General features: G+C 51.8%; 1 protein-coding gene across 1 annotated transcript; it reads left to right on the top strand.

Annotated features, from left to right (window-relative positions):
• Nucleotides 1-2,790: 2,790 nt before the first annotated feature.
• Nucleotides 2,791-24,277, top strand: ZNRF1 (zinc and ring finger 1). The gene is made up of 5 exons (XM_069739359.1): nt 2,791-3,320; nt 19,352-19,447; nt 21,122-21,227; nt 21,701-21,790; nt 22,367-24,277. Exons 1-4 carry the CDS (start codon nt 3,014-3,016, stop codon nt 21,756-21,758), a joined length of 567 nt encoding a protein of 188 aa, XP_069595460.1. The 5' UTR covers nt 2,791-3,013; the 3' UTR covers nt 21,759-21,790; nt 22,367-24,277.

Below are 24,277 nucleotides of genomic sequence, written 5' to 3'. Positions count from 1 at the left end.
TGTGTGATACTATCTGCTGTATCTAATCCTATACTGTGTGATACTGTCTGCTGTATCTAATCCTATCCTGTGTGATACTATCTGCTGTATCTAATCCTATCCTGTGTAATACTGTCTGCTGTATCTAATCCTATCCTGTGTGATACTGTCTGCTGTATCTAATCCTATCCTGTGTGATACTGTCTGCTGTATCTAATCCTATCCTGTGTGATACTGTCTGCTGTATCCAATCCTATCCTGTGTGATACTGTCTGCTGTATCTAATCCTATCCTGTGTGATACTATCTGCTGTATCTAATCCTATACTGTGTGATACTGTCTGCTGTATCTAATCCTATCCTGTGTGATACTGTCTGCTGTATCTAATCCTATCCTGTGTAATACTGTCTGCTGTATCTAATCCTATCCTGTGTTATACTGTCTGCTGTATCTAATCCTATCCTGTGTGATACTGTCTGCTGTATCTAATCCTATCCTGTGTGATACTGTCTGCTGTATCTAATCCTGCCCTGTGTGATACTGTCTGCTGTATCTAATCCTATCCTGTGTGATACTGTCTGCTGTATCTAATCCTATCCTGTGTGATACTGTCTGCTGTATCTAATCCTATCCTGTGTGATACTGTCTGCTGTATCTAATCCTGCCCTGTGTGATACTGTCTGCTGTATCTAATCCTATCCTGTGTGATACTGTCTGCTGTATCTAATCCTATCCTGTGTGATACTGTCTGCTGTATCTAATCCTATCCTGTGTGATACTGTCTGCTGTATCTAATCCTGCCCTGTGTGATACTGTCTGCTGTATCTAATCCTATCCTGTGTGATACTGTCTGCTGTATCTAATCCTGCCCTGTGTAATACTGTCTGCTGTATCTAATCCTATCCTGTGTGATACTATCTGCTGTATCTAATCCTGCCCTGTGTGATACTATCTGCTGTATCTAATCCTATCCTGTGTTATACTGTCTGCTGTATCTAATCCTATCCTGTGTGATACTGTCTGCTGTATCTAATCCTATCCTGTGTGATACTGTCTGCTGTATCTAATCCTGCCCTGTGTGATACTGTCTGCTGTATCTAATCCTATCCTGTGTGATACTGTCTGCTGTATCTAATCCTATCCTGTGTGATACTGTCTGCTGTATCTAATCCTATCCTGTGTGATACTGTCTGCTGTATCTAATCCTATCCTGTGTGATACTGTCTGCTGTATCTAATCCTGCCCTGTGTGATACTGTCTGCTGTATCTAATCCTATCCTGTGTGATACTGTCTGCTGTATCTAATCCTGCCCTGTGTGATACTGTCTGCTGTATCTAATCCTATCCTGTGTGATACTGTCTGCTGTATCTAATCCTGCCCTGTGTGATACTGTCTGCTGTATCTAATCCTATCCTGTGTGATACTGTCTGCTGTATCTAATCCTGCCCTGTGTGATACTGTCTGCTGTATCTAATCCTATCCTGTGTGATACTGTTTGCTGTATCTAATCCTGCCCTGTGTGATACTGTCTGCTGTATCTAATCCTATCCTGTGTGATACTGTCTGCTGTATCTAATCCTGCCCTGTGTGATACTGTCTGCTGTATCTAATCCTGCCCTGTGTGATACTGTCTGCTGTATCTAATCCTATCCTGTGTGATACTGTCTGCTGTATCTAATCCTATCCTGTGTGATACTGTCTGCTGTATCTAATCCTATCCTGTGTGATACTGTCTGCTGTATCTAATCCTATCCTGTGTGATACTGTCTGCTGTATCTAATCCTATCCTGTGTGATACTGTCTGCTGTATCTAATCCTATCCTGTGTGATACTGTCTGCTGTATCTAATCCTGCCCTGTCTAATACTATTTGCTGTATCTAATCCTATCCTGTGTGATACTGTCTGCTGTATCTAATCCTGCCCTGTGTGATACTGTCTGCTGTATCTAATCCTGCCCTGTGTGATACTGTCTGCTGTATCTAATCCTATCCTGTGTGATACTGTCTGCTGTATCTAATCCTGCCCTGTCTAATACTATCTGCTGTATCTAATCCTATCCTGTGTGATACTGTCTGCTGTATCTAATCCTGTCCTGTGTGATACTATCTGCTGTATCTAATCCTATCCTGTGTGATACTGTCTGCTGTATCTAATCCTATCCTGTGTGATACTGTCTGCTGTATCTAATCATATATTGTGTGATACTGTCTGCTGTATCTGATCCTATCCTGTGTGATACTATCTGCTGTATCTAATCCTATCCTGTGTGATACTGTCTGCTGTATCTAATCCTATCCTGTGTGATACTGTCTGCTGTATCTAATCATATATTGTGTGATACTGTCTGCTGTATCTAATCCTATCCTGTGTGATACTGTCTGCTGTATCTAATCCTGCCCTGTCTAATACTATCTGCTGTATCTAATCCTATCCTGTGTGATACTGTCTGCTGTATCTAATCCTGCCCTGTGTAATACTGTCTGCTGTATCTAATCCTGTCCTGTGTAATACTGTCTGCTGTATGCAATCCTCTCCTGTATCTAATCCCCCATGTGACCCCTGTATTTCGGGTAGACCCTTGGTTCTGACCCCGGACTCGTGCACAGTATACAGGATTTTGCTGCCTGGCACACTGTAACAGCTCCTCAGCTGTGAGCGATACAGGTCTGTAGCAGGGAGGATGGAGGGTGAAGGGTTAACGTATATGCCAGTGAGGGGGCGGAGCCGCACAGCCGCGCATGCGCACTCGGCGGCGCCATTGTTACAGCCCAGCAACAAGCGGCGCGTCAGACAGAAGCAGCGGATCTGTGCGCGGAGCGGCCGGAGCGCAGGCCGCAGTCAGTGCGGAGCTCGGGATGGACAGCCCGGGTCTGGTGGGCCCGTCACCCCGGAGACCTGAGTGAGAGTCCGGGCTGCCGACACTCCGCGCCCCGAGGCCTCCGCCGCTCCCTGGACACATGTGAGGAGAGGCCGGCTCCTCCGCCCGCCGACTCCCGCTCCCGCCCGCCCTCCTCTCCCGCAGCAGCCTCCACATGGGGGGGAAGCAGAGCTCGGCCGCCCGCTCCCGGGTGTCGTCAGATGACAGCGCCGTGCCCCCGGCCTCGCACTTCGGACACTACCGGCCCGGCGGCGCCATGGGGCTGCGGAGCCGCTCTGTCAGCTCCGTGTCCGGCCTGGAGCCCCCGGCGGCGGCGCTGCCGTTCGGCCTGTACCGACCCGAGCCCGAGAGAGGCGGCAGCTCCGGAGCAGAGGAGACGCGGGGAGGCCTGTACCTGGGCCCGCGGGCCTCCCTCACCGACACCCTGCAGCTGGCCCCGCGGTGGATCGGAGCGCAGAGCGGTGAGTGCTGGGGACCCCAATAATGCGTGTGACCCCCCCCCCAGAGCGGTGAGGGCTGAGGACCCCAATAATGGTGTGTGACCCCCCCCCCCAGAGCGGTGAGTGCTGGGGACCCCAATAATGCGTGTGACCCCCCCCCCCCCAGAGCGGTGAGGGCTGAGGACCCCAATAATGCGTGTGACCCCCCCCCCAGAGCGGTGAGGGCTGAGGGCTGAGGACCCCAATAATGGTGTGTGACCCCCCCCCCAGAGCGGTGAGTGCTGGGGACCCCAATAATGGTGTGTGTGACCCCCCCCCCCCAGAGCGGTGAGTGCTGGGGACCCCCAATAATGGTGTGTGACCCCCCCCCCCAGAGCGGTGAGGGCTGGGGACCCCAATAATGGTGTGTGACCCCCCCCAGAGCTGTGAGTGCTGGGGACCCCAATAATGGTGTGTGTGACCCCCCCCCCCCCAGAGCGGTGAGTGCTGGGGACCCCAATAATGGTGTGTGACCCCCCCCCCCAGAGCGGTGAGGGCTGGGGACCCCAATAATGGTGTGTGACCCCCCCCAGAGCTGTGAGTGCTGGGGACCCCAATAATGGTGTGTGTGACCCCCCCCCCAGAGCGGTGAGTGCTGGGGACCCCAATAATGGTGTGTGTGACCCCCCCCCCAGAGCGGTGAGTGCTGGGGACCCCCAATAATGGTGTGTGACACCCCCCCCCCCCAGAGCGGTGAGTGCTGGGGACCCCAATAATGGTGTGTTGCCCCCCCCCCCCCCCAGAGCGGTGAGTGCTGGGGACCCCAATAATGGTGTGACCCCCCCCCAGAGCGGTGAGGGCTGGGGACCCCAATAATGGTGTGTGACCCCCCCCCCCAGAGCTGTGAGTGCTGGGGACCCCAATAATGGTGTGTGACCCCCCCCCCCCAGAGCGGTGAGTGCTGGGGACCCCCAATAATGGTGTGTGTGACCCCCCCCCCCCCCAGAGCGGTGAGTGCTGGGGACCCCCAATAATGGTGTGTGTGACCCCCCCCCAGAGCGGTGAGTGCTGGGGACACCAATAATGGTGTGTGACCCCCCCCCCCCCAGAGCGGTGAGGGCTGAGGACACCAATAATGGTGTGTGACCCCCCCCCAGAGCGGTGAGTGCTGGGGACCCCCAATAATGGTGTGTGTGACCCCCCCCAGAGCAGTGAGGGCTGAGGACCCCAATAATGGTGTGTGACCCCCCCCCCAGAGCAGTGAGGGTGAGGACCCCCAATAATGGCATGTGACCCCCCCCCCCCAGCAGTGAGGGCTGGGGACCCCAATAATGGTGTGTGACCCCCAATAATGGTTTGTGACCCCCCCCCAGAGCAGTGAGGGTGAGGACCCCCAATAATGGTGTGTGACCCCCCCCAGAGCAGTGAGGGTGAGGACCCCCAATAATGGTGTGACCCCCCCCCCCCCCCCCAGAGCAGTGAGGGCTGAGGACCCCAATAATGGCATGTGACCCCCCCAGCAGTGAGGGCTGGGGACCCCAATAATGGTGTGTGACCCCCCCCCCCCAGAGCAGTGAGGGCTGAGGGCCCCAATAATGGTGTGTGACCCCCCCCCCAGAGCAGTGAGAGCTGAGGGCCCCCAATAATGGTGTGTGACCCCCCCCCGAGCAGTGAGGGCTGAGGGCCCCCAATAATGGTGTGTGACCCCCCCCAGAGCAGTGAGGGCCCCCAATAATGGTGTGTGACCCCCCCAGAGCAGTGAGGGCTGAGGGCCCCCAATAATGGTGTGACCCCCCCCAGAGCAGTGAGGGCTGAGGACCCCAATAATGGTGTGTGACCCCCCCCAGAGCAGTGAGGGCTGAGGACCCCAATAATGGTGTGTGACCCCCCCCCCAGAGTGGTGAGTGGCGGGGACCCCTGATAATTGCTTGTGTGACCCCCGATAATGGTGTGTGACCGCTCCCAGAGCAGTGAATGCCGGGGATGCCCAATAATGGCGTCAGTGACCCTCACCCAGATCGGTGAGTGATGGTGCCCCCCGATACTGGTGTGTGACCCCCCCCCCCAGAGCGGTGAGTGCCTGACACCCCATAGTGGTGGTGTGTGATCAACCCTAATAATGTGTACCTCCTATGCTGTGACCCACCTAATACTGTGCCATCCCTCAAAACCTGTCTGTGCCCCTTCATAATGGTGTGTGCCCCAAATACTGTGTTCACTTTGTTGTCCCATCTCTAGTACTGTGTCCTCACCTACCTGTCCTCCCCTCCCTGTACCCCCAATGATACTAGCTCGTCTTTCTGACCTACCCCAATAATACTGTGCCACCAATATTATTTGCCCACCTTCTTCTGTTCCCACCCCAACCCCTGAATATTCTATGAGCAGTGATAAGGGGGCGTCATGGGAGGTATCCTTATCAGATGTATGCAACAACGCCAGCTTCTACATGACTGTTGTAGTTTCTCGCGCTTTTCCGGAGCTCTTCTTGCTGTTAGTTGTAGTTTCTCGCGCTTTTCCGGAGCTCTTCTTGCTGTTAGTTGTAGTTTCTCGCGCTTTTCCGGAGCTCTTCTTGCTGTTAGTTGTAGTTTCTTGCGCTTTCCCGGAGCTCTTCTTGCTGTTAGTTGTAGTTTCTCGTGCTTTCCCTGAGCTCTTCTTGCTGTTAGTTGTAGTTTCTCACCCTTGCCGGAGTTCTGCTTGCTGTTAGTTGTAGTTTCTCGCGCTTTTCCGGAGCTCTTCTTGCTGTTAGTTGTAGTTTCTCGCGCTTTTCCGGAGCTCTTCTTGCTGTTAGTTGTAGTTTCTCGCGCTTTTCCGAAGCTCTGCTTGCTGTTAGTTGTAGTTTCTCGCGCTTTTCCGGAGCTCTTCTTGCTGTTAGTTGTAGTTTCTCGCGCTTTTCCGGAGCTCTTCTTGCTGTTAGTTGTAGTTTCTTGCGCTTTCCCGGAGCTCTTCTTGCTGTTAGTTGTAGTTTCTCGTGCTTTCCCGGAGCTCTTCTTGCTGTTAGTTGTAGTTTCTCACCCTTGCCGGAGCTCTGCTTGCTGTTAGCTGTAGTTTCTCGCGCTTTTCCGGAGCTCTTCCTGCTGTTAGTTGTAGTTTCTCGCGCTTTTCCGGAGCTCTTCCTGCTGTTAGTTGTAGTTTCTCGTGCTTTCCTGGAGCTCTTCTTGCTATTAGTTGTAGTTTCTTCCGCTTTCCCGGAGCTCTGCTAGCTGTTAGTTGTAGTTTCTTGCGCTTTCCCGGAGCTCTTCTTGCTGTTGGTTGTAGTTTCTCGTGCTTTTCCGGAGCTCTGCTAGCTGTTAGTTGTAGTTTCTTCCGCTTTCCTGGAGCTCTTCTTGCTATTAGTTGTAGTTTCTTCCGCTTTCCCGGAGCTCTGCTTGCTGTTAGTTGTAGTTTATTGCGCTTTCTCGGAGCTCTTCTTCCTGTTAGTTGTCGTTTCTCACGTTTTTTCCTGGAGCTCTGCTTGCTGTTAGTTGTAGTTTCTCCTGCTTTTCCTGGAGCTCTGCTAGCTGTTAGTTGTAGTTTCTTGCGCTTTCCCGGAGCTCTTCTTGCTGTTGGTTGTAGTTTCTCGTGCTTTTCCTGGAGCTCTGCTTGCTGTTAGTGAATGTGAAATCATCTCACAGACATTAACTTTTGTGTAAAGCTGATCTCTGACACATTGTAACAAAAGACCAGGACAAGAGGGATGTGCTACAATGGTATCTGCACACTGCAGTCCCTCTTCTCTGTCCTGCTGGTTTGCTACAGTGTGTCAGTAGCTATGGGGCGCTCACTGTTAACTTGGGTCTGATATATTTAGTCTTAATAACAATAAATGGCTTTTTTTGAGTGCCGAGGTTGGTTCAGTGTGTCAGATTGGGGTCCAGACTCTATTAGACTGGATACAATTGTAACAACCTCAGAAGCAACAAGTTTACGTTTGCAACCTTTGTATGTACACAAGATATTCCCATTCACTGACAGGAAGCAGAGCTCTTAATAGTTGAGGAACTGAAGCACAAGGGCAGATTTACAAAAACTTGGCTACTGCAGATCGATCTTATGAAAAGTATCAAAATTTTTCCCCAAAGTTTGAGCATTTATAGAGCTTTGCATCCTTCGTTGGAAAGACTTGGATGACATTTGTAATCTGAGCGTTCTCAGAAGGGAAATGAAGAGCTGATGGTGACCATCACTGGGGCGTGAGAACTTCTGCACGTTTCCATTGTGTTGGCATCCTCACCTGCAGCAGACGTCATGGATGTCCTGCATACCAGTCACCGGGACTCAACGAGGCGTTGCATGCCTCACGGCTCCACTATGTCAGCGCTCGTCCACCCTGTACATACGGAACAGATTGGTGGAGCCACTGTAACGTCCGTCCATCTCCTGCAGTTGTAAAACTACAGCACCCATGTTGGGCCATGCCGTGAGTTGTAGTTTAGTAAAAGCTGGAGAGCTGCACACCACAGTTTTTGTAATAATGGAACCCCCAAATATGGCAGCTCCCAATTGCCAGCCCCGCTCCCCAGCATTCCTTGCAAGATACCTTACCCAGTCCTTATTGTAATTTAGTTTCTAAGGAACCAGTCCATCTGCTCTCTACATTTGAATAGTCTTTTGTTTTCAGTTATCAGGTTTTCCTGCTTGTTTGACCCTTCAGTCTCTGTGTATTGGTAGCAGTTGCCCCCCACTACCCTGTTTTGCTGTCAGATGATTAGGCCTGTGGCCATGATGTGCTGCATTCAGTTTGTGGTGAGTTTGCAGCACCCTGTGGTCGAGCATTAATATGTGTGTGCTACGTTGTGGATTCCTGGCAGATAACATGTACTGGGTCATGAGCCGACGTACACCTCGCACCTCAGAAGATATCAACCCTAAACTTGTGATATCGCTGTGGATGAGACTTACATTCTCTCTGTATGATCCAGCTCTTCACAGGGAGATATTCAGCCCCCACTGATGTTTGGTAGCCACTTATATTCATGTAAAATTTATCCTGTGAGCTAGGAGGGGGGTGTTGGGAATGATGATGATTTTGTGGTCATCTTCTGTGTACTTAAATTACTCATCCTTAGTTACATCCTGAATTATACCCCAGAGCTGCACTCACTATTCTGCTGGTGCAGTCACTGTGTACACACATTACATTACTGATCCTGAGTTACATCCTGTATTATACCCCAGAGCTGCACTCACTATTCTGCTGATGCAGTCACTGTACATACATTATATTACTGATCCTGAGTTACATCCTGTATTATACCCCAGAGCTGCACTCACTATTCTGCTGATGCAGTCACTGTACATACATTATATTACTGATCCTGAGTTACATCCTGTATTATACCCCAGAGCTGCACTCACTATTCTGCTGGTGCAGTCACTGTGTACATACATTACAATACTGATCCTGAGTTACATCCTGTATTATTCCCCAGAGCTGCACTCACTATTCTGCTGGTGCAGTCACTCTGTACATACATTACATTACTGATCCTGAGTTACCTCCTGTATTATACCCCAGAGCTGCACTCACTATTCTGCTGGTGCAGTCACTGTGTACATACATTACAATACTGATCCTGAGTTACATCCTGTATTATACTCCAGAGCTGCACTCACTATTCTGCTGGTGCAGTCACTGTGTACATACATTACAATACTGATCCTGAGTTACATCCTGTATTATACCCCAGAGCTGCACTCACTATTCTGCTGGTGCAGTCACTGTGTACATACATTACAATACTGATCCTGAGTTACATCCTGTATTATTCCTCAGAGCTGCACTCACTATTCTGCTGGTGCAGTCACTGTGTACATACATTACATTACTGATCTTGAGTTACCTCCTGTATTATACCCCAGAGCTGCACTCACTATTCTGCTGATGCAGTCACTGTACATACATTATATTACTGATCCTGAGTTACATTCTGTATTATACCCCAGAGCTGCACTCACTATTCTGCTGATGCAGTCACTGTACATACATTATATTACTGATCCTGAGTTACATCCTGTATTATACCCCAGAGCTGCACTCACTATTCTGCTGATGCAGTCACTGTACATACATTACATTACTGATCCTGAGTTACCTCCTGTATTATACTCCAGAGCTGCACTCACTATTCTGCTGGTGCAATCACTGTGTACATACATTACATTACTGATCCTGAGTTACATCCTTTATTATACCCCAGAGCTGCACTCACTATTCTGCTGTGGCAGGTGTTGTCATCCTTATTCCTTCAGCTCTATGTGCACATGTTGCGGATTGTATGCATTTTTTGCAGCGATAACACAGCAAAAACGCTGCAAAAACTCATACACAACACAACCCATTGAATTCGGGTGTGGAGAGGAGGCTCTCCTCGAGGCCCTGGGAATAAAATAGTTATATACTCACCTTCTGGCGGTCCCCGGATCCAGCCCAGGCCTTAGCTATGCTCCCACCAGCTCCCGTTCCCAGTGATGCCTTGCGACAATGACCTGTGATGACGTAGTGGTCTCGCGTGATTCTACATAATCTGGGGTCATTGTCGCAAGGCATCACTGGGAACGGGAGCATTGCGAGGATTGGGAAGGCTGTGGGGGGCGCCGGAGGGAGAGAATATCAAGATGTTTTTTTTTTTTAATTATTATTTTTAACATTTTATCTTTTTCTATTGATGCTGTATAGGAAGCATCAATAGTAAAAAAAAAAAAAAAGTTGGTCACACTTATCAAACACTGTTAGACAAGTGTGACCAACCTGTCAAGCAGTTTTCCTAGCGATGCTACAGATCGCTTGGAATACGCATGCCAATTCCGCATGCGTATTTCCCGCAGCAGGGAGTCGCGGAATTGCGAACGTGTGCACATAGCCTAGCGCCAGTTCAGTTTCCAGGGGGCAATCTGTGAACTGTCACTGAGTTTCCTGTAACATCCCTCAGTTTTTGCTGTCCCTCTTCTGCTCTGATTTTGGGTAGAGCACACATTTTGTGGCACCCCACCCCCCAGTCTTGTGATAAGTCACAGTTCATAGTCTGTGTACAGTTTTTCTTTATGTATTGGACAATAAAGGATTTTGATGATGAGAACTTTTAGTTACGAGGGTCCCAGTTTCCTGGAACTTTCCAGTAATCCCAGATGATGTCGAGGTTCCCGGCACATCCTGGAAACAGCAGCTCTGTCCTCTTTCCAGTGTTGCAAAATAGAGGAAACCTCCCCCAGTACTGATACTTTGTGCCACTGCTGGGGACTTGTAGCAACTCATCTGATACATTTCCTCCTGAGACCTCTGGTTCGAAAGTCTTAAAGGGGCAGAGCATCGATATTCCCAGATTATAATAGTACAGCAGCATAATGAGAGACGCTGCAGATCTCGGCCACATAAATTGTCCCCCCTCTGCACTGGTTGGAAAGTAGTGATCATGGAGGACAGGAGGTATTTTCATCCCACGAAGGAACATAAGTTTAACTCTTACTTGTTGGAAATGGCTGATAACAGCGAGTAAAAGGTTTTAAACCTCTACACAGCAGAAGGGGAGAGTATGACCTCAAAGCGTGAGATCGAGTATAACCTAAGGACAATGCTTCGTCAATTTGTTACGTTTGCTGATTTTTGCATTGCATCCAGAGCTGTACTCGCAGTTCTGCAGCAGCACTGTGCTAGCTTATGTACCAAGCCCCCTGTATATGACCGGGGTCCCTGCCGTCATCCAGCATCTTTTATATGGGTTCCAGCAGCCACAATACTAGTCTTGGCAACTGCAAAGGTCAAGTTGACTTCCAAAGTGAGGGGGTCTGGAGTCCGGGCTGGCGCTAGTGGGGGGAGGGGAGTATTGGCTTCTAAATGAACAGGTGTCTTCCGGCTAATTTTAACCACTGCCCTTGACTATTTTCCATATAGTAGAATGAATCTGCATGTGAAGGGCGATTACATCTCTCGCCTGCTTATCCTATACGGAGGTGGTCCGGGCTGAAGGGTATATTAATGGCCGAGGTTCCCCCTTCTGAGACCTCTTGGGGTGTATTTGCAGGTAAAGTCCCACACCCGTCTGGCACAACCTATGTATCTGCTCCATCCCTAAACTGTGCTCCGGAGGAGAATCCGCAGCTCGCGGAACGCGTTAGTCTGGCCGCAGACGAGTCCCCTCAGTGCTGCAGCGGATGTTCTCCAGAATGCAGAGTGACGTGGGGGGGCATCGTCCCCAATGTATGGGCTACGAGTTGACGGAGGGGCGTATGGGGGCATCGTCCCCATTGTATGGGCTAAGAGGTGACACTGTAGGGGGCATGGTCCCCAATGTATGGGCTAAGAGGTGACACTGGAGGGGTGTAGGGGGCATAATCCCCAATGTATGGGCTAAGAGATGATGCTGGAAGAGGGTGTAGGGGGGCATCGTCCCCAATGTATGGGCTAAGAGGTGACACTGGAGGGGTGTAGGGGGCATAATCTCCAATGTATGGGCTAAGAGATGATGCTGGAAGAGGGTGTAGGGGGCATCGTCCCCAATGTATGGGCTAAGAGGTGACACTGGAGGGGTGTAGGGGGCATAATCCCCAATGTATGGGCTAAGAGATGATGCTGGAAGAGGGTGTAGGGGGGCATGGTCCCCAATGTATGGGCTAAGAGGTGACACTGGAGGGGTGTAGGGGGCATAATCCCCAATGTATGGGCTAAGAGATGATGCTGGAAGAGGGTGTAGGGGGGCATCGTCCCCAATGTATGGGCTAAGAGGTGACACTGGAGGGGTGTAGGGGGCATAATCTCCAATGTATGGGCTAAGAGATGATGCTGGAAGAGGGTGTAGGGGGGCATCGTCCCCAATGTATGGGCTAAGAGGTGACACTGGAGGGGTGTAGGGGGCATAATCCCCAATGTATGGGCTAAGAGGTGACACTGGAGGGGTGTAGGGGGCATAATCCCCAATGTATGGGCTAAGAGGTGATGCTGGAGGGGCGTAGGGTTGATTGTCCCCAATCTATGGGCTAAGAGGTGACGCTGGAGGGGCATAGGGGGTATGGTCCACAATGTATGGGCTAAGAGGTGACGCTGGAGGGGCATAGGGGGCATCGTCCCCAATGTATGGGCTAAGAGGTGATGCTGGAGGGGCGTAGGGAGCATCGTCCCCCATGTATTGGCTAAGAGGTGACGGAGGGGCAGGTGGGGACATCATCCCCTATGTATTAGCTAAGTTGACAGGGCGAGCGTAGGGGGCATCATCCCCAATGTATGGGCTTAGAGGTGACGCTGGAGGGCCGTAGGGGGCATTGTACCCAATGTATGGGCCAAGAGGTGATGCTGAGTAGTGGGGACAGTCAATTCATAGTAACAGATGGCATGAGGGGAGTTGTTGTGCCCCCTGCTTTGTGTATAGATCATTGACAATCATTGCAGATGGATTTAGTAACAGGTTTGGATTTCTTTTCCTGTTCCAGTGGTTATATCTGTAATCTTGTTGTTTACCTCCGGACCCCCAGCTTTCCATTATAAAGCCCCCTGCAGTGCTCTCTAATAGTTTAGGACAGAAATCCTATTACTCTTCAGTGGTGCTAGAAGTGAGGGACGGGCTGTGACAACTGCACAATCAGAAAGTGGAAAGGGATTGTCGTTCCACATAGGTAGGGGAGCGGAAATGATGATGATGCTTCTGGTGACACAGGTATTGTGAATTGGACATTTGTGTGGTACTTGACAGGCGGGCAGGATCATCACAGGTTTGTTTCAATGTAAAATCCTGTAGAATGTAAGCCCGCAAGGGCAGGGTCCTCGCCCCTCTGTATCAGTCCGTCATTGTTAGTTTGTTTACTGTATGTGATATTTGTAACTTGTATGTAACCCCTTCTCATGTACAGCACCATGGAATCAATGGTGCTATATAAATAATAATAATAATCATCAGCGCTGCTCACATGGAATAGCACAGGTATGCTGAAGATGAGCCTGATGGCAGTGGGGCTGTGCGGGACGGGCCCTGGCGGCGACAGTGGGGCTGTGCGGGACGGTGATCCACATTGTCGGCTCCCCGAGGCGGAGGTGTTAGTTCTTCATCCTCGTGTCTTATCGGGACGAGGGATGTTCTGCTAAACTGAGCGATCGCAGAGCAAGAAAGATGTGATGAATTGGAGGCTCCAGAGATGGAACAGAGCAGGAATCTGCCTGGGGGCGAAACAGCCGAGAGATGGGGGGGGCTGGGAGAGCTGACACTGATCCGCTCCGTCACACTGTGCTCCACTTTAATGTGTCTCCTCATACGTTTCAGCTGCTTGCGGGGTCAGGGCGCCTCTTAGTCTTGGTGCCAATTAAAGGGGCAGTTCATCTGCAGTGTCTTCACACTCTGCAAATGTTGGGATAAGCTGCTATTGGTCAGGTGATAAGGTAGTGATTAGATGGCAGGATGGAAAGTCAACCTGACCAACCCTAGAGCCCCTGCATGGCACTGGTTGGGGGGCTGCCAACCAGTCATGGGACCCAGAGGCAGGAATCTGGAGCCAGAGGAAGTTATGTCCAGTGACTGCATCAGCAGAATAGTGAGTGCAGCTCTGGGGTATAATACAGGATGTAACTCAGGATCAGTAATGTATGTACACAGTGACTGCACCAGCAGAATAGTGAGTGCAGCTCTGGAGTATAATACAGGATGTAACTCAGGATCAGTAATGTAATGTATGTACACAGTGACTGCACCAGCAGAATAGTGAGTGCAGCTCTGGGGTATAATACAGGATGTAACTCAGGATCAGTAATGTATGTACACAGTGACTGCACCAGCAGAATAGTGAGTGCAGCTCTGGGGTATAATACAGGATGTAACTCAGGATCAGTAATGTATGTACACAGTGACTGCACCAGCAGAATAGTGAGTGCAGCTCTGGAGTATAATACAGGATGTAACTCAGGATCAGTAATGTAATGTATGTACACAGTGACTGCACCAGCAGAATAGTGAGTGCAGCTCTGGAGTATAATACAGGATGTAACTCAGGATCAGTAATGTAATGTATGTGCACAGTGACTGCACCAGCAGAATAGTGAGTGCAGCTCTGGGGTATAATACAGGATGTAACTCAGGATCAGTAATGTATGTACACAGTGACTGCACCAGCAGAATAGTGAGTGCAGCTCTGGAGTATAATACAGGATGTAACTCAGGATCAGTAATGTATGTACACAGTGACTGCACCAGCAGAATAGTGAGTGCAGCTCTGGGGTATCATGCAGGACATATCCGCGGATCGGTGTTGCATTGGTGGTCGCCGCTCCTCTATTGATGCGGCGGTCTTCCTTATCGGATGTCGTACACGGTGTGACACGTGCTTCCTGTGTTGCCGTCACCGTACATAGTCACGTGGTTTGTGCGGCTTCAGGCAGTGACTCACGGACTGGAATTTAATGACTGTTGCTTTATGGCATGTACGGACAGGCATTGTACTTGTCTGGTGGTGACCCCAATCCAGTTAAATGGGGGTCATCTGTGGTGTTTAGCGGAATATTATGATTATTTGTGGTCACTTCTCAAATTTTTATCAGAATTTTTGTGTTCATTTTGAATTTCACGAGCTGCGGATGGAGGTGTCTGGTTCTCGGGCGCAGTGGGAGTTAGATTTTGGTCCTTCTGTCCTGTTATCTCTTACACGCCGCACAGTGCGGTGGACCCGGCATTGGCGGTTTTCGTGGATTGATCGTCTATCGCCGCTCCCCTGCCCTGATTTCATGGGTGCAATACTTGTGGAGGATGAGACTGCGGCATCTGCTATTTCGCTTACCTGCGGTGTCGTCCTCCTGTATTTAGAATGTATAAACAGACATCTCATAACTTCTTATATTCAAGATATCCGGGACTCCTGGGGATATGGGTGGAGTGTCCACTGTGCGGGCATAAAGGGTTAATCATCGCAATCTGATCTCTGCATCATCAGGTTCTGTGTGTTGTGGATGAGAGTCTGGTGATAATCAGGATGCCGAGGATTCCCTGCCCGCCAGTCATTCTTTCCTTTTGGCAATGTGAATTTGGTCTCCAGCAACCGATCTCTGAACTAAAGGTACCTTCACACATAACGATATCGTTAACGATATCGTTGCTTTTGGTGACGTTGCAACGATATCGTTAAGGAAATCGCTATGTGTGACAGCGACCAACGATCAGGCCCCTACTGTGCCATCGTTGGTCGCTGAAGAAAGTCCAGAACTTTATTTCGTCACTGGATCTCCCGTGGACATCGCTGGATCGGCGTGTGTGACACCGATCCAGCGATGTCTTCACTGGTAACCAGGGTAAACATCGGGTAACTAAGCGCAGGGCCGCGCTTAGTAACCCAATGTTTACCCTGGTTACCATCCTAAAAGTAAAAAAAACAAACAGTACATACTTACCTACAGCCGTCTGTCCTCCAGCGCTGTGCTCTGCTCTCCTCCTGTACTGGCTGTGAGCGTCGGTCAGCCGGAAAGCAGAGCGGTGACGTCACCGCTCTGCTTTCCGGCCGCTGTGCTCACACAGACAGTACAGGAGGAGTGCAGAGCACAGCGCTGGAGGACAGACAGCGTTAGGTAAGTATGCACTGTTTGTTTTTTTTACTTTTAGGATGGTAACCAGGGTAAACATCGGGTTACTAAGCGCGGCCCTGCGCTTAGTTACCCGATGTTTACCCTGGTTACCGGCATCGTTGGTCGCTGGAGAGCGGTCTGTGTGACATCTCTCCAGCGACCAAACAGCGACGCTGCAGCGATCCGGATCGTTGTTTGGATCGCTGCAGCGTCGCTTAATGTGAAGGGGCCTTTACTCTGTCCTCTGGACATAATCTTATTGTGTATCTCTGTATACAGGGAGCTCCCCCTAGTGGTGGCTGCAGACAGGATCTTATCATGTATCTCTGTATACAGGGAGCTCCCCGTAGTGGTGGCTGCAGACAGGATCGTATCATGTATCTCTGTATACAGGGAGCTCCCCCTAGTGGTGGCTGTAGACAGGATCTTGTGTATCTCTGTATACAGGGAGCTCCCCCTAGTGGTGGCTGCAGACAAGATCTTATGTATCTCTGTATACAGGGAGCTCCCTCTAGTGGTGGCTGCAGACAGGATCTTATGTATCTCTGTATACAGGGAGCTCCCCTAGTGGTGACTGCAGACAGGATCTTATGTATCTCTGTATACAGGGAGCTCCCCTAGTGGTGGCTGCAGACAGGATCTTATCATGTATCTCTGTATACAGGGAGCTCCCCCTAGTGGTGGCTGCAGATATAATCTTATCATGTATCTCTGTATACAGGGAGCTCCCCCTAGTGGTGGCTGCAGACAGGAGCTTATCATGTATCTCTGTATACAGGGAGCTCCCCCTAGTGGTGACTGCAGACAGGATCTTATCATGTACCTCTGTATACAGGGAGCTTCCCCTAGTGGTGACTGCAGACAGGATCTTATCATGTATCTCTGTATACAGGGAGCTCCTCCTAGTGGTGACTGCAGACAGGATCTTATCATGTATCTCTGTATACAGGATACAGGGAGCTCCCCCTAGTGGTGGCTGCAGACAGGAGCTTATCATGTACCTCTGTATACAGGGAGCTTCCCCTAGTGGTGGCTGCAGACAGGAGCTTATCATGTATCTCTGTATACAGGGAGCTCCCCCTAGTGGTGACTGCAGACAGGATCTTATCATGTATCTCTGTATACAGGGAGCTCCCCCTAGTGGTGACTGCAGACAGGATCTTATCACGTATCTCTGTATACAGGGAGCTCCCCCTAGTGGTGACTGCAGACAGAATCTTATCACGTATCTCTGTATACAGGGAGCTCCCCCTAGTGGTGACTGCAGACAGGATCTTATCATGTATCTCTGTATACAGGGAGCTCCCCCTAGTGGTGGCTGCAGACAGGATCTTATCATGTATCTCTGTATACAGGGAGCTCCCCCTAGTGGTGGCTGCAGACAGGATCTTATCACGTATCTCTGTATACAGGGAGCTCCCTCTAGTGGTGGCTGCAGACAGGATCTTATCACGTATCTCTGTATACAGGGAGCTCCCCCTAGTGGTGGCTGCAGACAGGATCTTATCATGTACCTCTGTATACAGGGAGCTCCCTCTAGTGGTGGCTGCAGATATAATCTTATCATGTATCTCTGTATACAGGGAGCTCCCCCTAGTGGTGACTGCAGATATAATCTTATCATGTATCTCTGTATACAGGGAGCTCCCCCTACTGGTGACTGCAGATATAATCTTATCATGTATCTCTGTATACAGGGAGCTCCCCTAGTGGTGGCTGCAGACAGGATCTTATCATGTATCTCTGTATACAGGGAGCTCCCCCTAGTGGTGGCTGCAGACAGGACCTTATCATGTATCTCTGTATACAGGGAGCTCCCCTAGTGGTGGCTGCAGACAGGATCTTATCATGTATCTCTGTATACAGGGAGCTCCCCCTAGTGGTGGCTGCAGATATAATCTTATCATGTATCTCTGTATACAGGGAGCTCCCCCTAGTGGTGACTGCAGATATAACCTTATCATGTATCTCTGTATACAGGGAGCTCCCCCTAGTGGTGGCTGCAGATATAATCTTATCATGTATCTCTGTATACAGGGAGCTCCCCCTAGTGGTGACTGCAGATATAATCTTATCATGTATCTCTGTATACAGGGAGCTCCCCCTAGTGGTGGCTGCAGACAGGACCTTATCATGTATCTCTGTATACAGGGAGGTCCTGACTGTTGGGAATCTGAGTTTTCCCTCTCTGGAATACTGATTCCTGCCTTGGGTGGAGGTGTTTCCACTCACTCATCTTTGATCGTATATTGTGCACCTGTCCTGATATAATGGTTTATTGTCCTGCTGAAATCTGCCTGTGTAAGGGGAGCTTCTGCCCTTGCTGGATGTTAGCAGCGTGCTCCCGGTCTCCTCACTGCGGATGGTTTCGGTGGCTCCCGGTATCCTGGACAGACATCTGTCGGAGATGGTTTAGTGACTCCTTTTATTGATCAGGGGGTTGGACACGACGACCCTGGGGGTCCCTTCCATCTCTTAACATTGTATGATCCCTCCCTTGCTGGGGTGGCCACCACTCCGCTTTGTCAGTGATTATGGCTCCAGCCCTTTCTGCTGTTTGGGTATTAATCCCTTTCATGTATCAGCAGAGTCATCCTTGCTCCCTGCCCCTGCTTGTCCGCCTGGTGACACCTGCCAGTGAACGCCTTGTGTGTTTTACAAGGCGGATGTGACCCCCATGTCTGTGGCCGTGTGCTCTGCACTTTACAGCCGCCGTACACTGACAGCTCTGCAGAGGACAGATGGCAGCTGCATCACACGCAGGATGTCGGTTTTACCCCTCCGACACCGCAGCTTCCTCCACGTGTTCCTGCAAAATGTCAGGCTGACCGCAGCGGAGGAGGCACAGCTGCAGAACTCCGGGGTCTGCTGTGGGGGGCGTCTTCCTTCCTTGTCCTCATTTACACACTAGACGGGTGGCGGCCCCTGTAATCCAGGTGCTGCTGAAGGAAAGGGGGGCGTCATAGCGCAGCCATGTGCCGCAGATCACCGAAACCTGGCGATCAGTCTGGGGACCCTCCCAAAAAGTAGTCATTGCTCAAAACTGGCATCTGTCGACATTTGCAACCTTTGTTTTCACCAATAACAGCTTAGTATATGTCCTCCCTTGTGTTTCTGCTTGCTGTCAGTGAACAGAGTCCTACCCCCCTGTGTCTGTGTAAGGGTACGTTCACACTAGCGTTGCGCCGCCCTGCGTCGGCGACGCAACGCGCGAAGCATCGAAAAACGCGCGCAAACGCGCGCAAAAACGCGCGCGTTTTGCGACGCGTGCGTCGTTTTTGACCAAAATCGGACGCACAGAAAATGCAACTTGTAGCGTTTTCGTGCGTCCGACGCCAGCGTCGGAAACGACGCACACGGCGAAAAACGCAAACAAAAAGACGCACGCGTCCCCTATGTTAAACATAGGGGCGCGTCGCCGCTGCGTCGCCGACGCAACAGCGGCGCAACGCTAATGTGAACTTAGCCTAACGTACGCCTGTCGGTCACTGCCACGCGCCATCGTTCCTCCACCGCCTCTCAGGTCTCTGGCTGACATTACTGACGTCTGTCTTCTTCTTTCCAGGCTTCCGCTGCCCCATTTGCTCCAAATCCGTGTCGTCTGATGAAATGGAGATGCACTTTATAATGTGTCTGAGCAAACCACGGCTGTCCTATAACGGTACGTACCGAATATGTACCCACCACTGCCAACTAGGGCCCCCAAGAAAAAACTAATGGGTGTAAATATGCCTGAACTAGGGGCCCAAACTGTCTCCCCCCAATCAGAAGCCGCATACATTATCATGGGAATTGAGGGATATTGGGTAAGTGGCGCCACCTATCTGTAGGATCGATGTCCTGCATGACCACCATGGAGGAAGTGTGAATGAGGGCTAGCCAGTTTGGAAAGAGGTTTAGCATTTTTCCTTTTAGACTTTGTGCTAAGGAAGGGGTTAATTGTGAGCAGAGGGGTCTCCGGACCACGTGGCCGCTCTGCGCAGATGTCGTGCGGCTCATTTTGTTGTCTGTTTCCGATGTTGCTCGTTATCTGACTGAGACCCTCATTGAGGCGGCGGGGGGTCTGTGCCGGTGACATCAGCCATCACTATGTAATAATCGGCCTCTGGAAGGTCGCAGATGACGCAGGTGGGGTCATGCCGGGTATACCGCAGCGGGCGCTGCCTCCGCTAATGCCAGAGCCGGGTAGAATACGGTCGTCTCCTGCAGGCAGCTGTCAGTGTCGCCCGCGCCGGCTACATATAGCTCCGCGCCCAGATGCCACCCGCTGCGCCCCTGCCGTGGGCCTACTGGGGTCTGTCAGCACCCGGGACGGTTGTCAGCTCCTGGCCTCCGCTCCCCCGGCTCATGTGGCCTCCGCTCCCCCGGCTCATGTGGCCTCCGCTCCCCCGGCTCATGTGGCCTCCGCTCCCCCGGCTCATGTGGCCTCCGCTCCCCCGGCTCATGTGGCCTCCGCTCCCCCGGCTCATGTGGCCTCCGCTCCCCCGGCTCATGTGGCCTCCGCTCCCCCGGCTCATGTGGCCTCCGCTCCCCCGGCTCATGTGGCCTCCGCTCCCCCGGCTCATGTGGCCTCCGCTCCCCCGGCTCATGTGGCCTCCGCTCCCCCGGCTCATGTGGCCTCCGCTCCCCCGGCTCATGTGGCCTCCGCTCCCCCGGCTCATGTGGCCTCCGCTCCCCCGGCTCATGTGGCCTCCGCTCCCCCGGCTCATGTGGCCTCCGCTCCCCCGGCTCATGTGGCCTCCGCTCCCCCGGCTCATGTGGCCTCCGCTCCCCCGGCTCATGTGGCCTCCGCTCCCCCGGCTCATGTGGCCTCCGCTCCCCCGGCTCATGTGGCCTCCGCTCCCCCGGCTCATGTGGCCTCCGCTCCCCCGGCTCATGTGGCCTCCGCTCCCCCGGCTCATGTGGCCTCCGCTCCCCCGGCTCATGTGGCCTCCGCTCCCCCGGCTCATGTGGCCTCCGCTCCCCCGGCTCATGTGGCCTCCGCTCCCCCGGCTCATGTGGCCTCCGCTCCCCCGGCTCATGTGGCCTCCGCTCCCCCGGCTCATGTGGCCTCCGCTCCCCCGGCTCATGTGGCCTCCGCTCCCCCGGCTCATGTGGCCTCCGCTCCCCCGGCTCATGTGGCCTCCGCTCCCCCGGCTCATGTGGCCTCCGCTCCCCCGGCTCATGTGGCCTCCGCCTCGTCCCTGGGTGTAGAAGTCGCTTCTCCTGCAGCAGAATTGTTAATTCAGCTCTTGAGGTCGCCAATGACTGCATGCTGGGAGTTGTAGTGACACCCGCGCTGGAGAGATGCGGACCCCTGACTTGCTCTGAATTTCTTGTTTTCTTTCCTCTGCAGACGACGTTTTAACGAGGGACGCTGGCGAGTGTGTGATCTGCCTGGAGGAGCTGTCACAGGGGGACACCATAGCCAGACTCCCCTGCCTGTGCATCTACCACAAAAGGTAAGACCCCCGCGCTCCCCCCGTATTCTGGGTCTCCTTCTGGATATTTCCAGCTCCTGCTCTGGTTTTTGCCGCCTCGAGCTCCTCAATTAGGTGAAGCCTGTGGTGCTGGGTCTGCGACACGTGTCCATAGTAACCTGGCGGCCGGCCCGGCCTGCGGTGGATGTTACCGTAGTAACAGTCTCCTGAGTAATACACCGGCCCTGGGGCAATTACCTGTGAGTGATCGGGCTCCTGGCGCAGCTCTTAACCCCTTGTGTGCTGCAGACGCCAACTTCCCTGTACAGCTTTAATAGACTTTTATTGCACCAAGCCGCTCGGGCCCAATTACTAGAGGGGTGGGCGGCCTGTCAGGAGCAGAGGCCCAGGTTTATTATTTTTTGGGGGGGATAGTTACTTGCTTTCCTGATACTTTGTTACAGTGTCAGTGGATGTAGATGTTTCCTCCGCTGACCTCGCGTCTCTCCTCTCAGCTGTATAGATTCCTGGTTTGAGGTGAACAGGTGTTGTCCGGAGCACCCGTCTGATTGACCTGCGGCCGTTCTTGCTGACTTTTTCTTAAGGTAAGAAAGTGACCCCCTGAACATTGTCTCCCCTCTTGCACACCGGACCTCACATGTACACAGGCCGAGCGCGTGGTCTCTGCAGCCCGCTGTGCTATATCATACGTCCCTATGACTGCTCTGCCTGATGGGGACACTCACAAGTCACATGATACATGGACCTATGACAACTCCTCCTGACCCTGTGACTTGTCTGCCCCTGTGACTGCTCCTCCTGACCCTGTGACTTGTCTGCCCCTGTTACGGCTCCTCCTGACCCTGTGACTTGTCCGCCCCTGTTACGGCTCCTCCTGACCCTGTGACTTGTCCGCCCCTGTGACTGCTCCTCCTGAACCTGTGACCCTGTGACTTGTCTGACCCCGCAACGGCTCCTCCTGACCCTGTGACTTGTCTGATCCCGCGACGGCTCCTCCTGACCCTGTGACTGCTCCTCCTGACCCTGTGACTTGTCTGACCCCGCGACGGCTCCTCCTGACCCTGTGACTGCTCCTCCTGACCCTGTGACTTGTCTGACCCCGCGACGGCTCTGACCCGTCTGTTGCTTTGCACTCACCTTGTCGCCTCTCCCGTTTGCAGAGCACCTGGTTTCGCCCTCTTTAGGATCACAGACTGGGATCCGCGTCCTCGCAGGGTGGTCCGCTCTGCTTTCGTCACTCGTCCCCTCCTTCATGCGCTCCTCCACTTCTCCAAGACTGAAGATTTGGGGGAAACCAAAAGCCAAACTGAAGACTCTTCCCATCCTCATCTATAACTGCTCGTGGGGAGAAGGCAGCGGGAAGGGGAGAAGGCGGCGGAGGCGTCTGCCCCCCGGGGCGGCCATGCTGACGGCTCTTGTGTCCTGAGGTGTGGTTTAGGGGGGAGGGGGGAGAAGAGCAAAGAGGGGAATGGAGGAGAATCTGCTGGTCCCGGTGCCCCCGCCGGGGAGACGTTGTCACCTGCAACACCAGGACAGGAACATTTGGGCTTTTTACTTCCTGGCACTTTGCACTGAATATTTCAAGGTTATGGAAGGACAGAACCGACGCTGGGGGCTGAAGATGGGGGAGGGGCGGTGTTGTCGTTCTGCTCGGCTCTCCTGGCGTCTGACCTAAGCCAGGGTTGTTCTTTTGTTTTTCCCAATGCTTCCCAGTATAAAGCTTTGTAGATGGTGAGCGCTGTTGGACTGGGCCGCACTGTTCCAGCAGAGCTGAGGTTTTTGCACAGGAGGAAGGACGATGTCGGAGTCCATAGTGACTGCTGGGAGCGGAGGGAATACAGGGTGGGGTCTCGCTACCCCCCACAAGAGGTTTTTTTTTTTTTGTTGTTTCTGCCAACATCCCATCCCTCCCGACCTGTAATATTATTATAATTAGTATGAATTAATTAATTTATGCTGGACGAGCTCAGGCGCCGTATCTCCAGGGAGGTTTACTGGGGTCTCTCACTCCGGACCCTCCTTATTTTAACCTCTGGGTGGCCGGTCGTGAAGTTTTTAGTGTCACTTTCTGTGTATGTTCTGGCGGTTTAGCCCCGTTCATTGCTGGATTTACAGGGGGAAGAGGCGTCATGCCCATCACCCTATCTGTTAACCCTTTGTGCCCTCGGTATTGATCACCCTCCTTTTTCACCCATTACATTATATTATTGGGGGGGGGACACTTACATTCTGGACAGTGTAACCTCTAATGGGGTCCTGAGTGGGTTGTGACACCCCCTTATATCACAGACTCTTTATCCCCCCCCCCCATATCCTCTGCCTCTTGAGCTCCGCCAAAAAAAGCTTTTTGCACGGTTTCAGTTTAGAATCAGGAGGTGTTGGGAGCCGGATGTCATATTTATTTGGGGGGCCCCTCGTTTTTTGTACACAGTCCCTTCCCCCACTTGTGGAGACTATCTATATTTTATAATGGCCGCTGTTGCGTGATGTAATGTATCGCCACCTGGTGGATAGTTGAGGTAGCGCAGTCTTTCTCCTCTTTTCAATCTTGTGGCGTTTACACCCCAGTATTTGGGGGATGAGGGGGGATTACACCCAAATATGGGGGGGAGCAAACTGGTGCCAATAGATAAATCACTTATTTTTCTAATCCTGTTACAAATGCGCGCTTGTGTAAAAACTTAGGACGTGGGAGAACTTTGCTTTTTTTGGGGTACAAAGCTCTGATCCCAGGGACCCTCGCGGTGCTGCCAATATAATCAATCACTTCTCTTCAGTTTGCATGTGTGTGTTTTTTTTTTTTTTTAAATAACTTATTAAAGACATAAACGTTTGCACCCACCAGTGTTACAGCGCGGGGGGCTTACTGGGTCTTGCTGGAACGAGCCCCCTTTTTGTATGTTGGATGGAAGAAGAGGGGAACTTTCTCGTGGCCAAATATTATTTGCCCTGTTGTGACTTTCATTCATTTTTTTTTGTTACTTTGTAGCGGGGGGCGGTGAGCTGCGGACTGTGTTGTATATCTGTTGTTCTATAATAAAGGATGGGCCTCTACAGAGTCCGGACTGTGA

Source organism: Ranitomeya imitator, chromosome 9 (assembly GCF_032444005.1).
Source record: "Ranitomeya imitator isolate aRanImi1 chromosome 9, aRanImi1.pri, whole genome shotgun sequence".
Taxonomy (NCBI): Eukaryota; Metazoa; Chordata; class Amphibia; order Anura; family Dendrobatidae; genus Ranitomeya; species Ranitomeya imitator.
The sequence above is the reverse complement of the archived record's forward strand: the minus strand, read 5'-3'. Positions and strand labels throughout refer to the sequence as shown.

Bases quoted from the DNA above. Each gene is read 5' to 3' on its own strand.
- ZNRF1 (XM_069739359.1), top strand. From the start codon at position 3,014: ATGGGGGGGAAGCAGAGCTCGGCCGCCCGCTCCCGGGTGTCGTCAGAT. The intron at 19,448-21,121 runs GTACGTACCGAA...TTTCCTCTGCAG, and splicing joins ACCACGGCTGTCCTATAACG to ACGACGTTTTAACGAGGGAC. The intron at 21,228-21,700 runs GTAAGACCCCCG...CTCTCCTCTCAG, and splicing joins CTGTGCATCTACCACAAAAG to CTGTATAGATTCCTGGTTTG.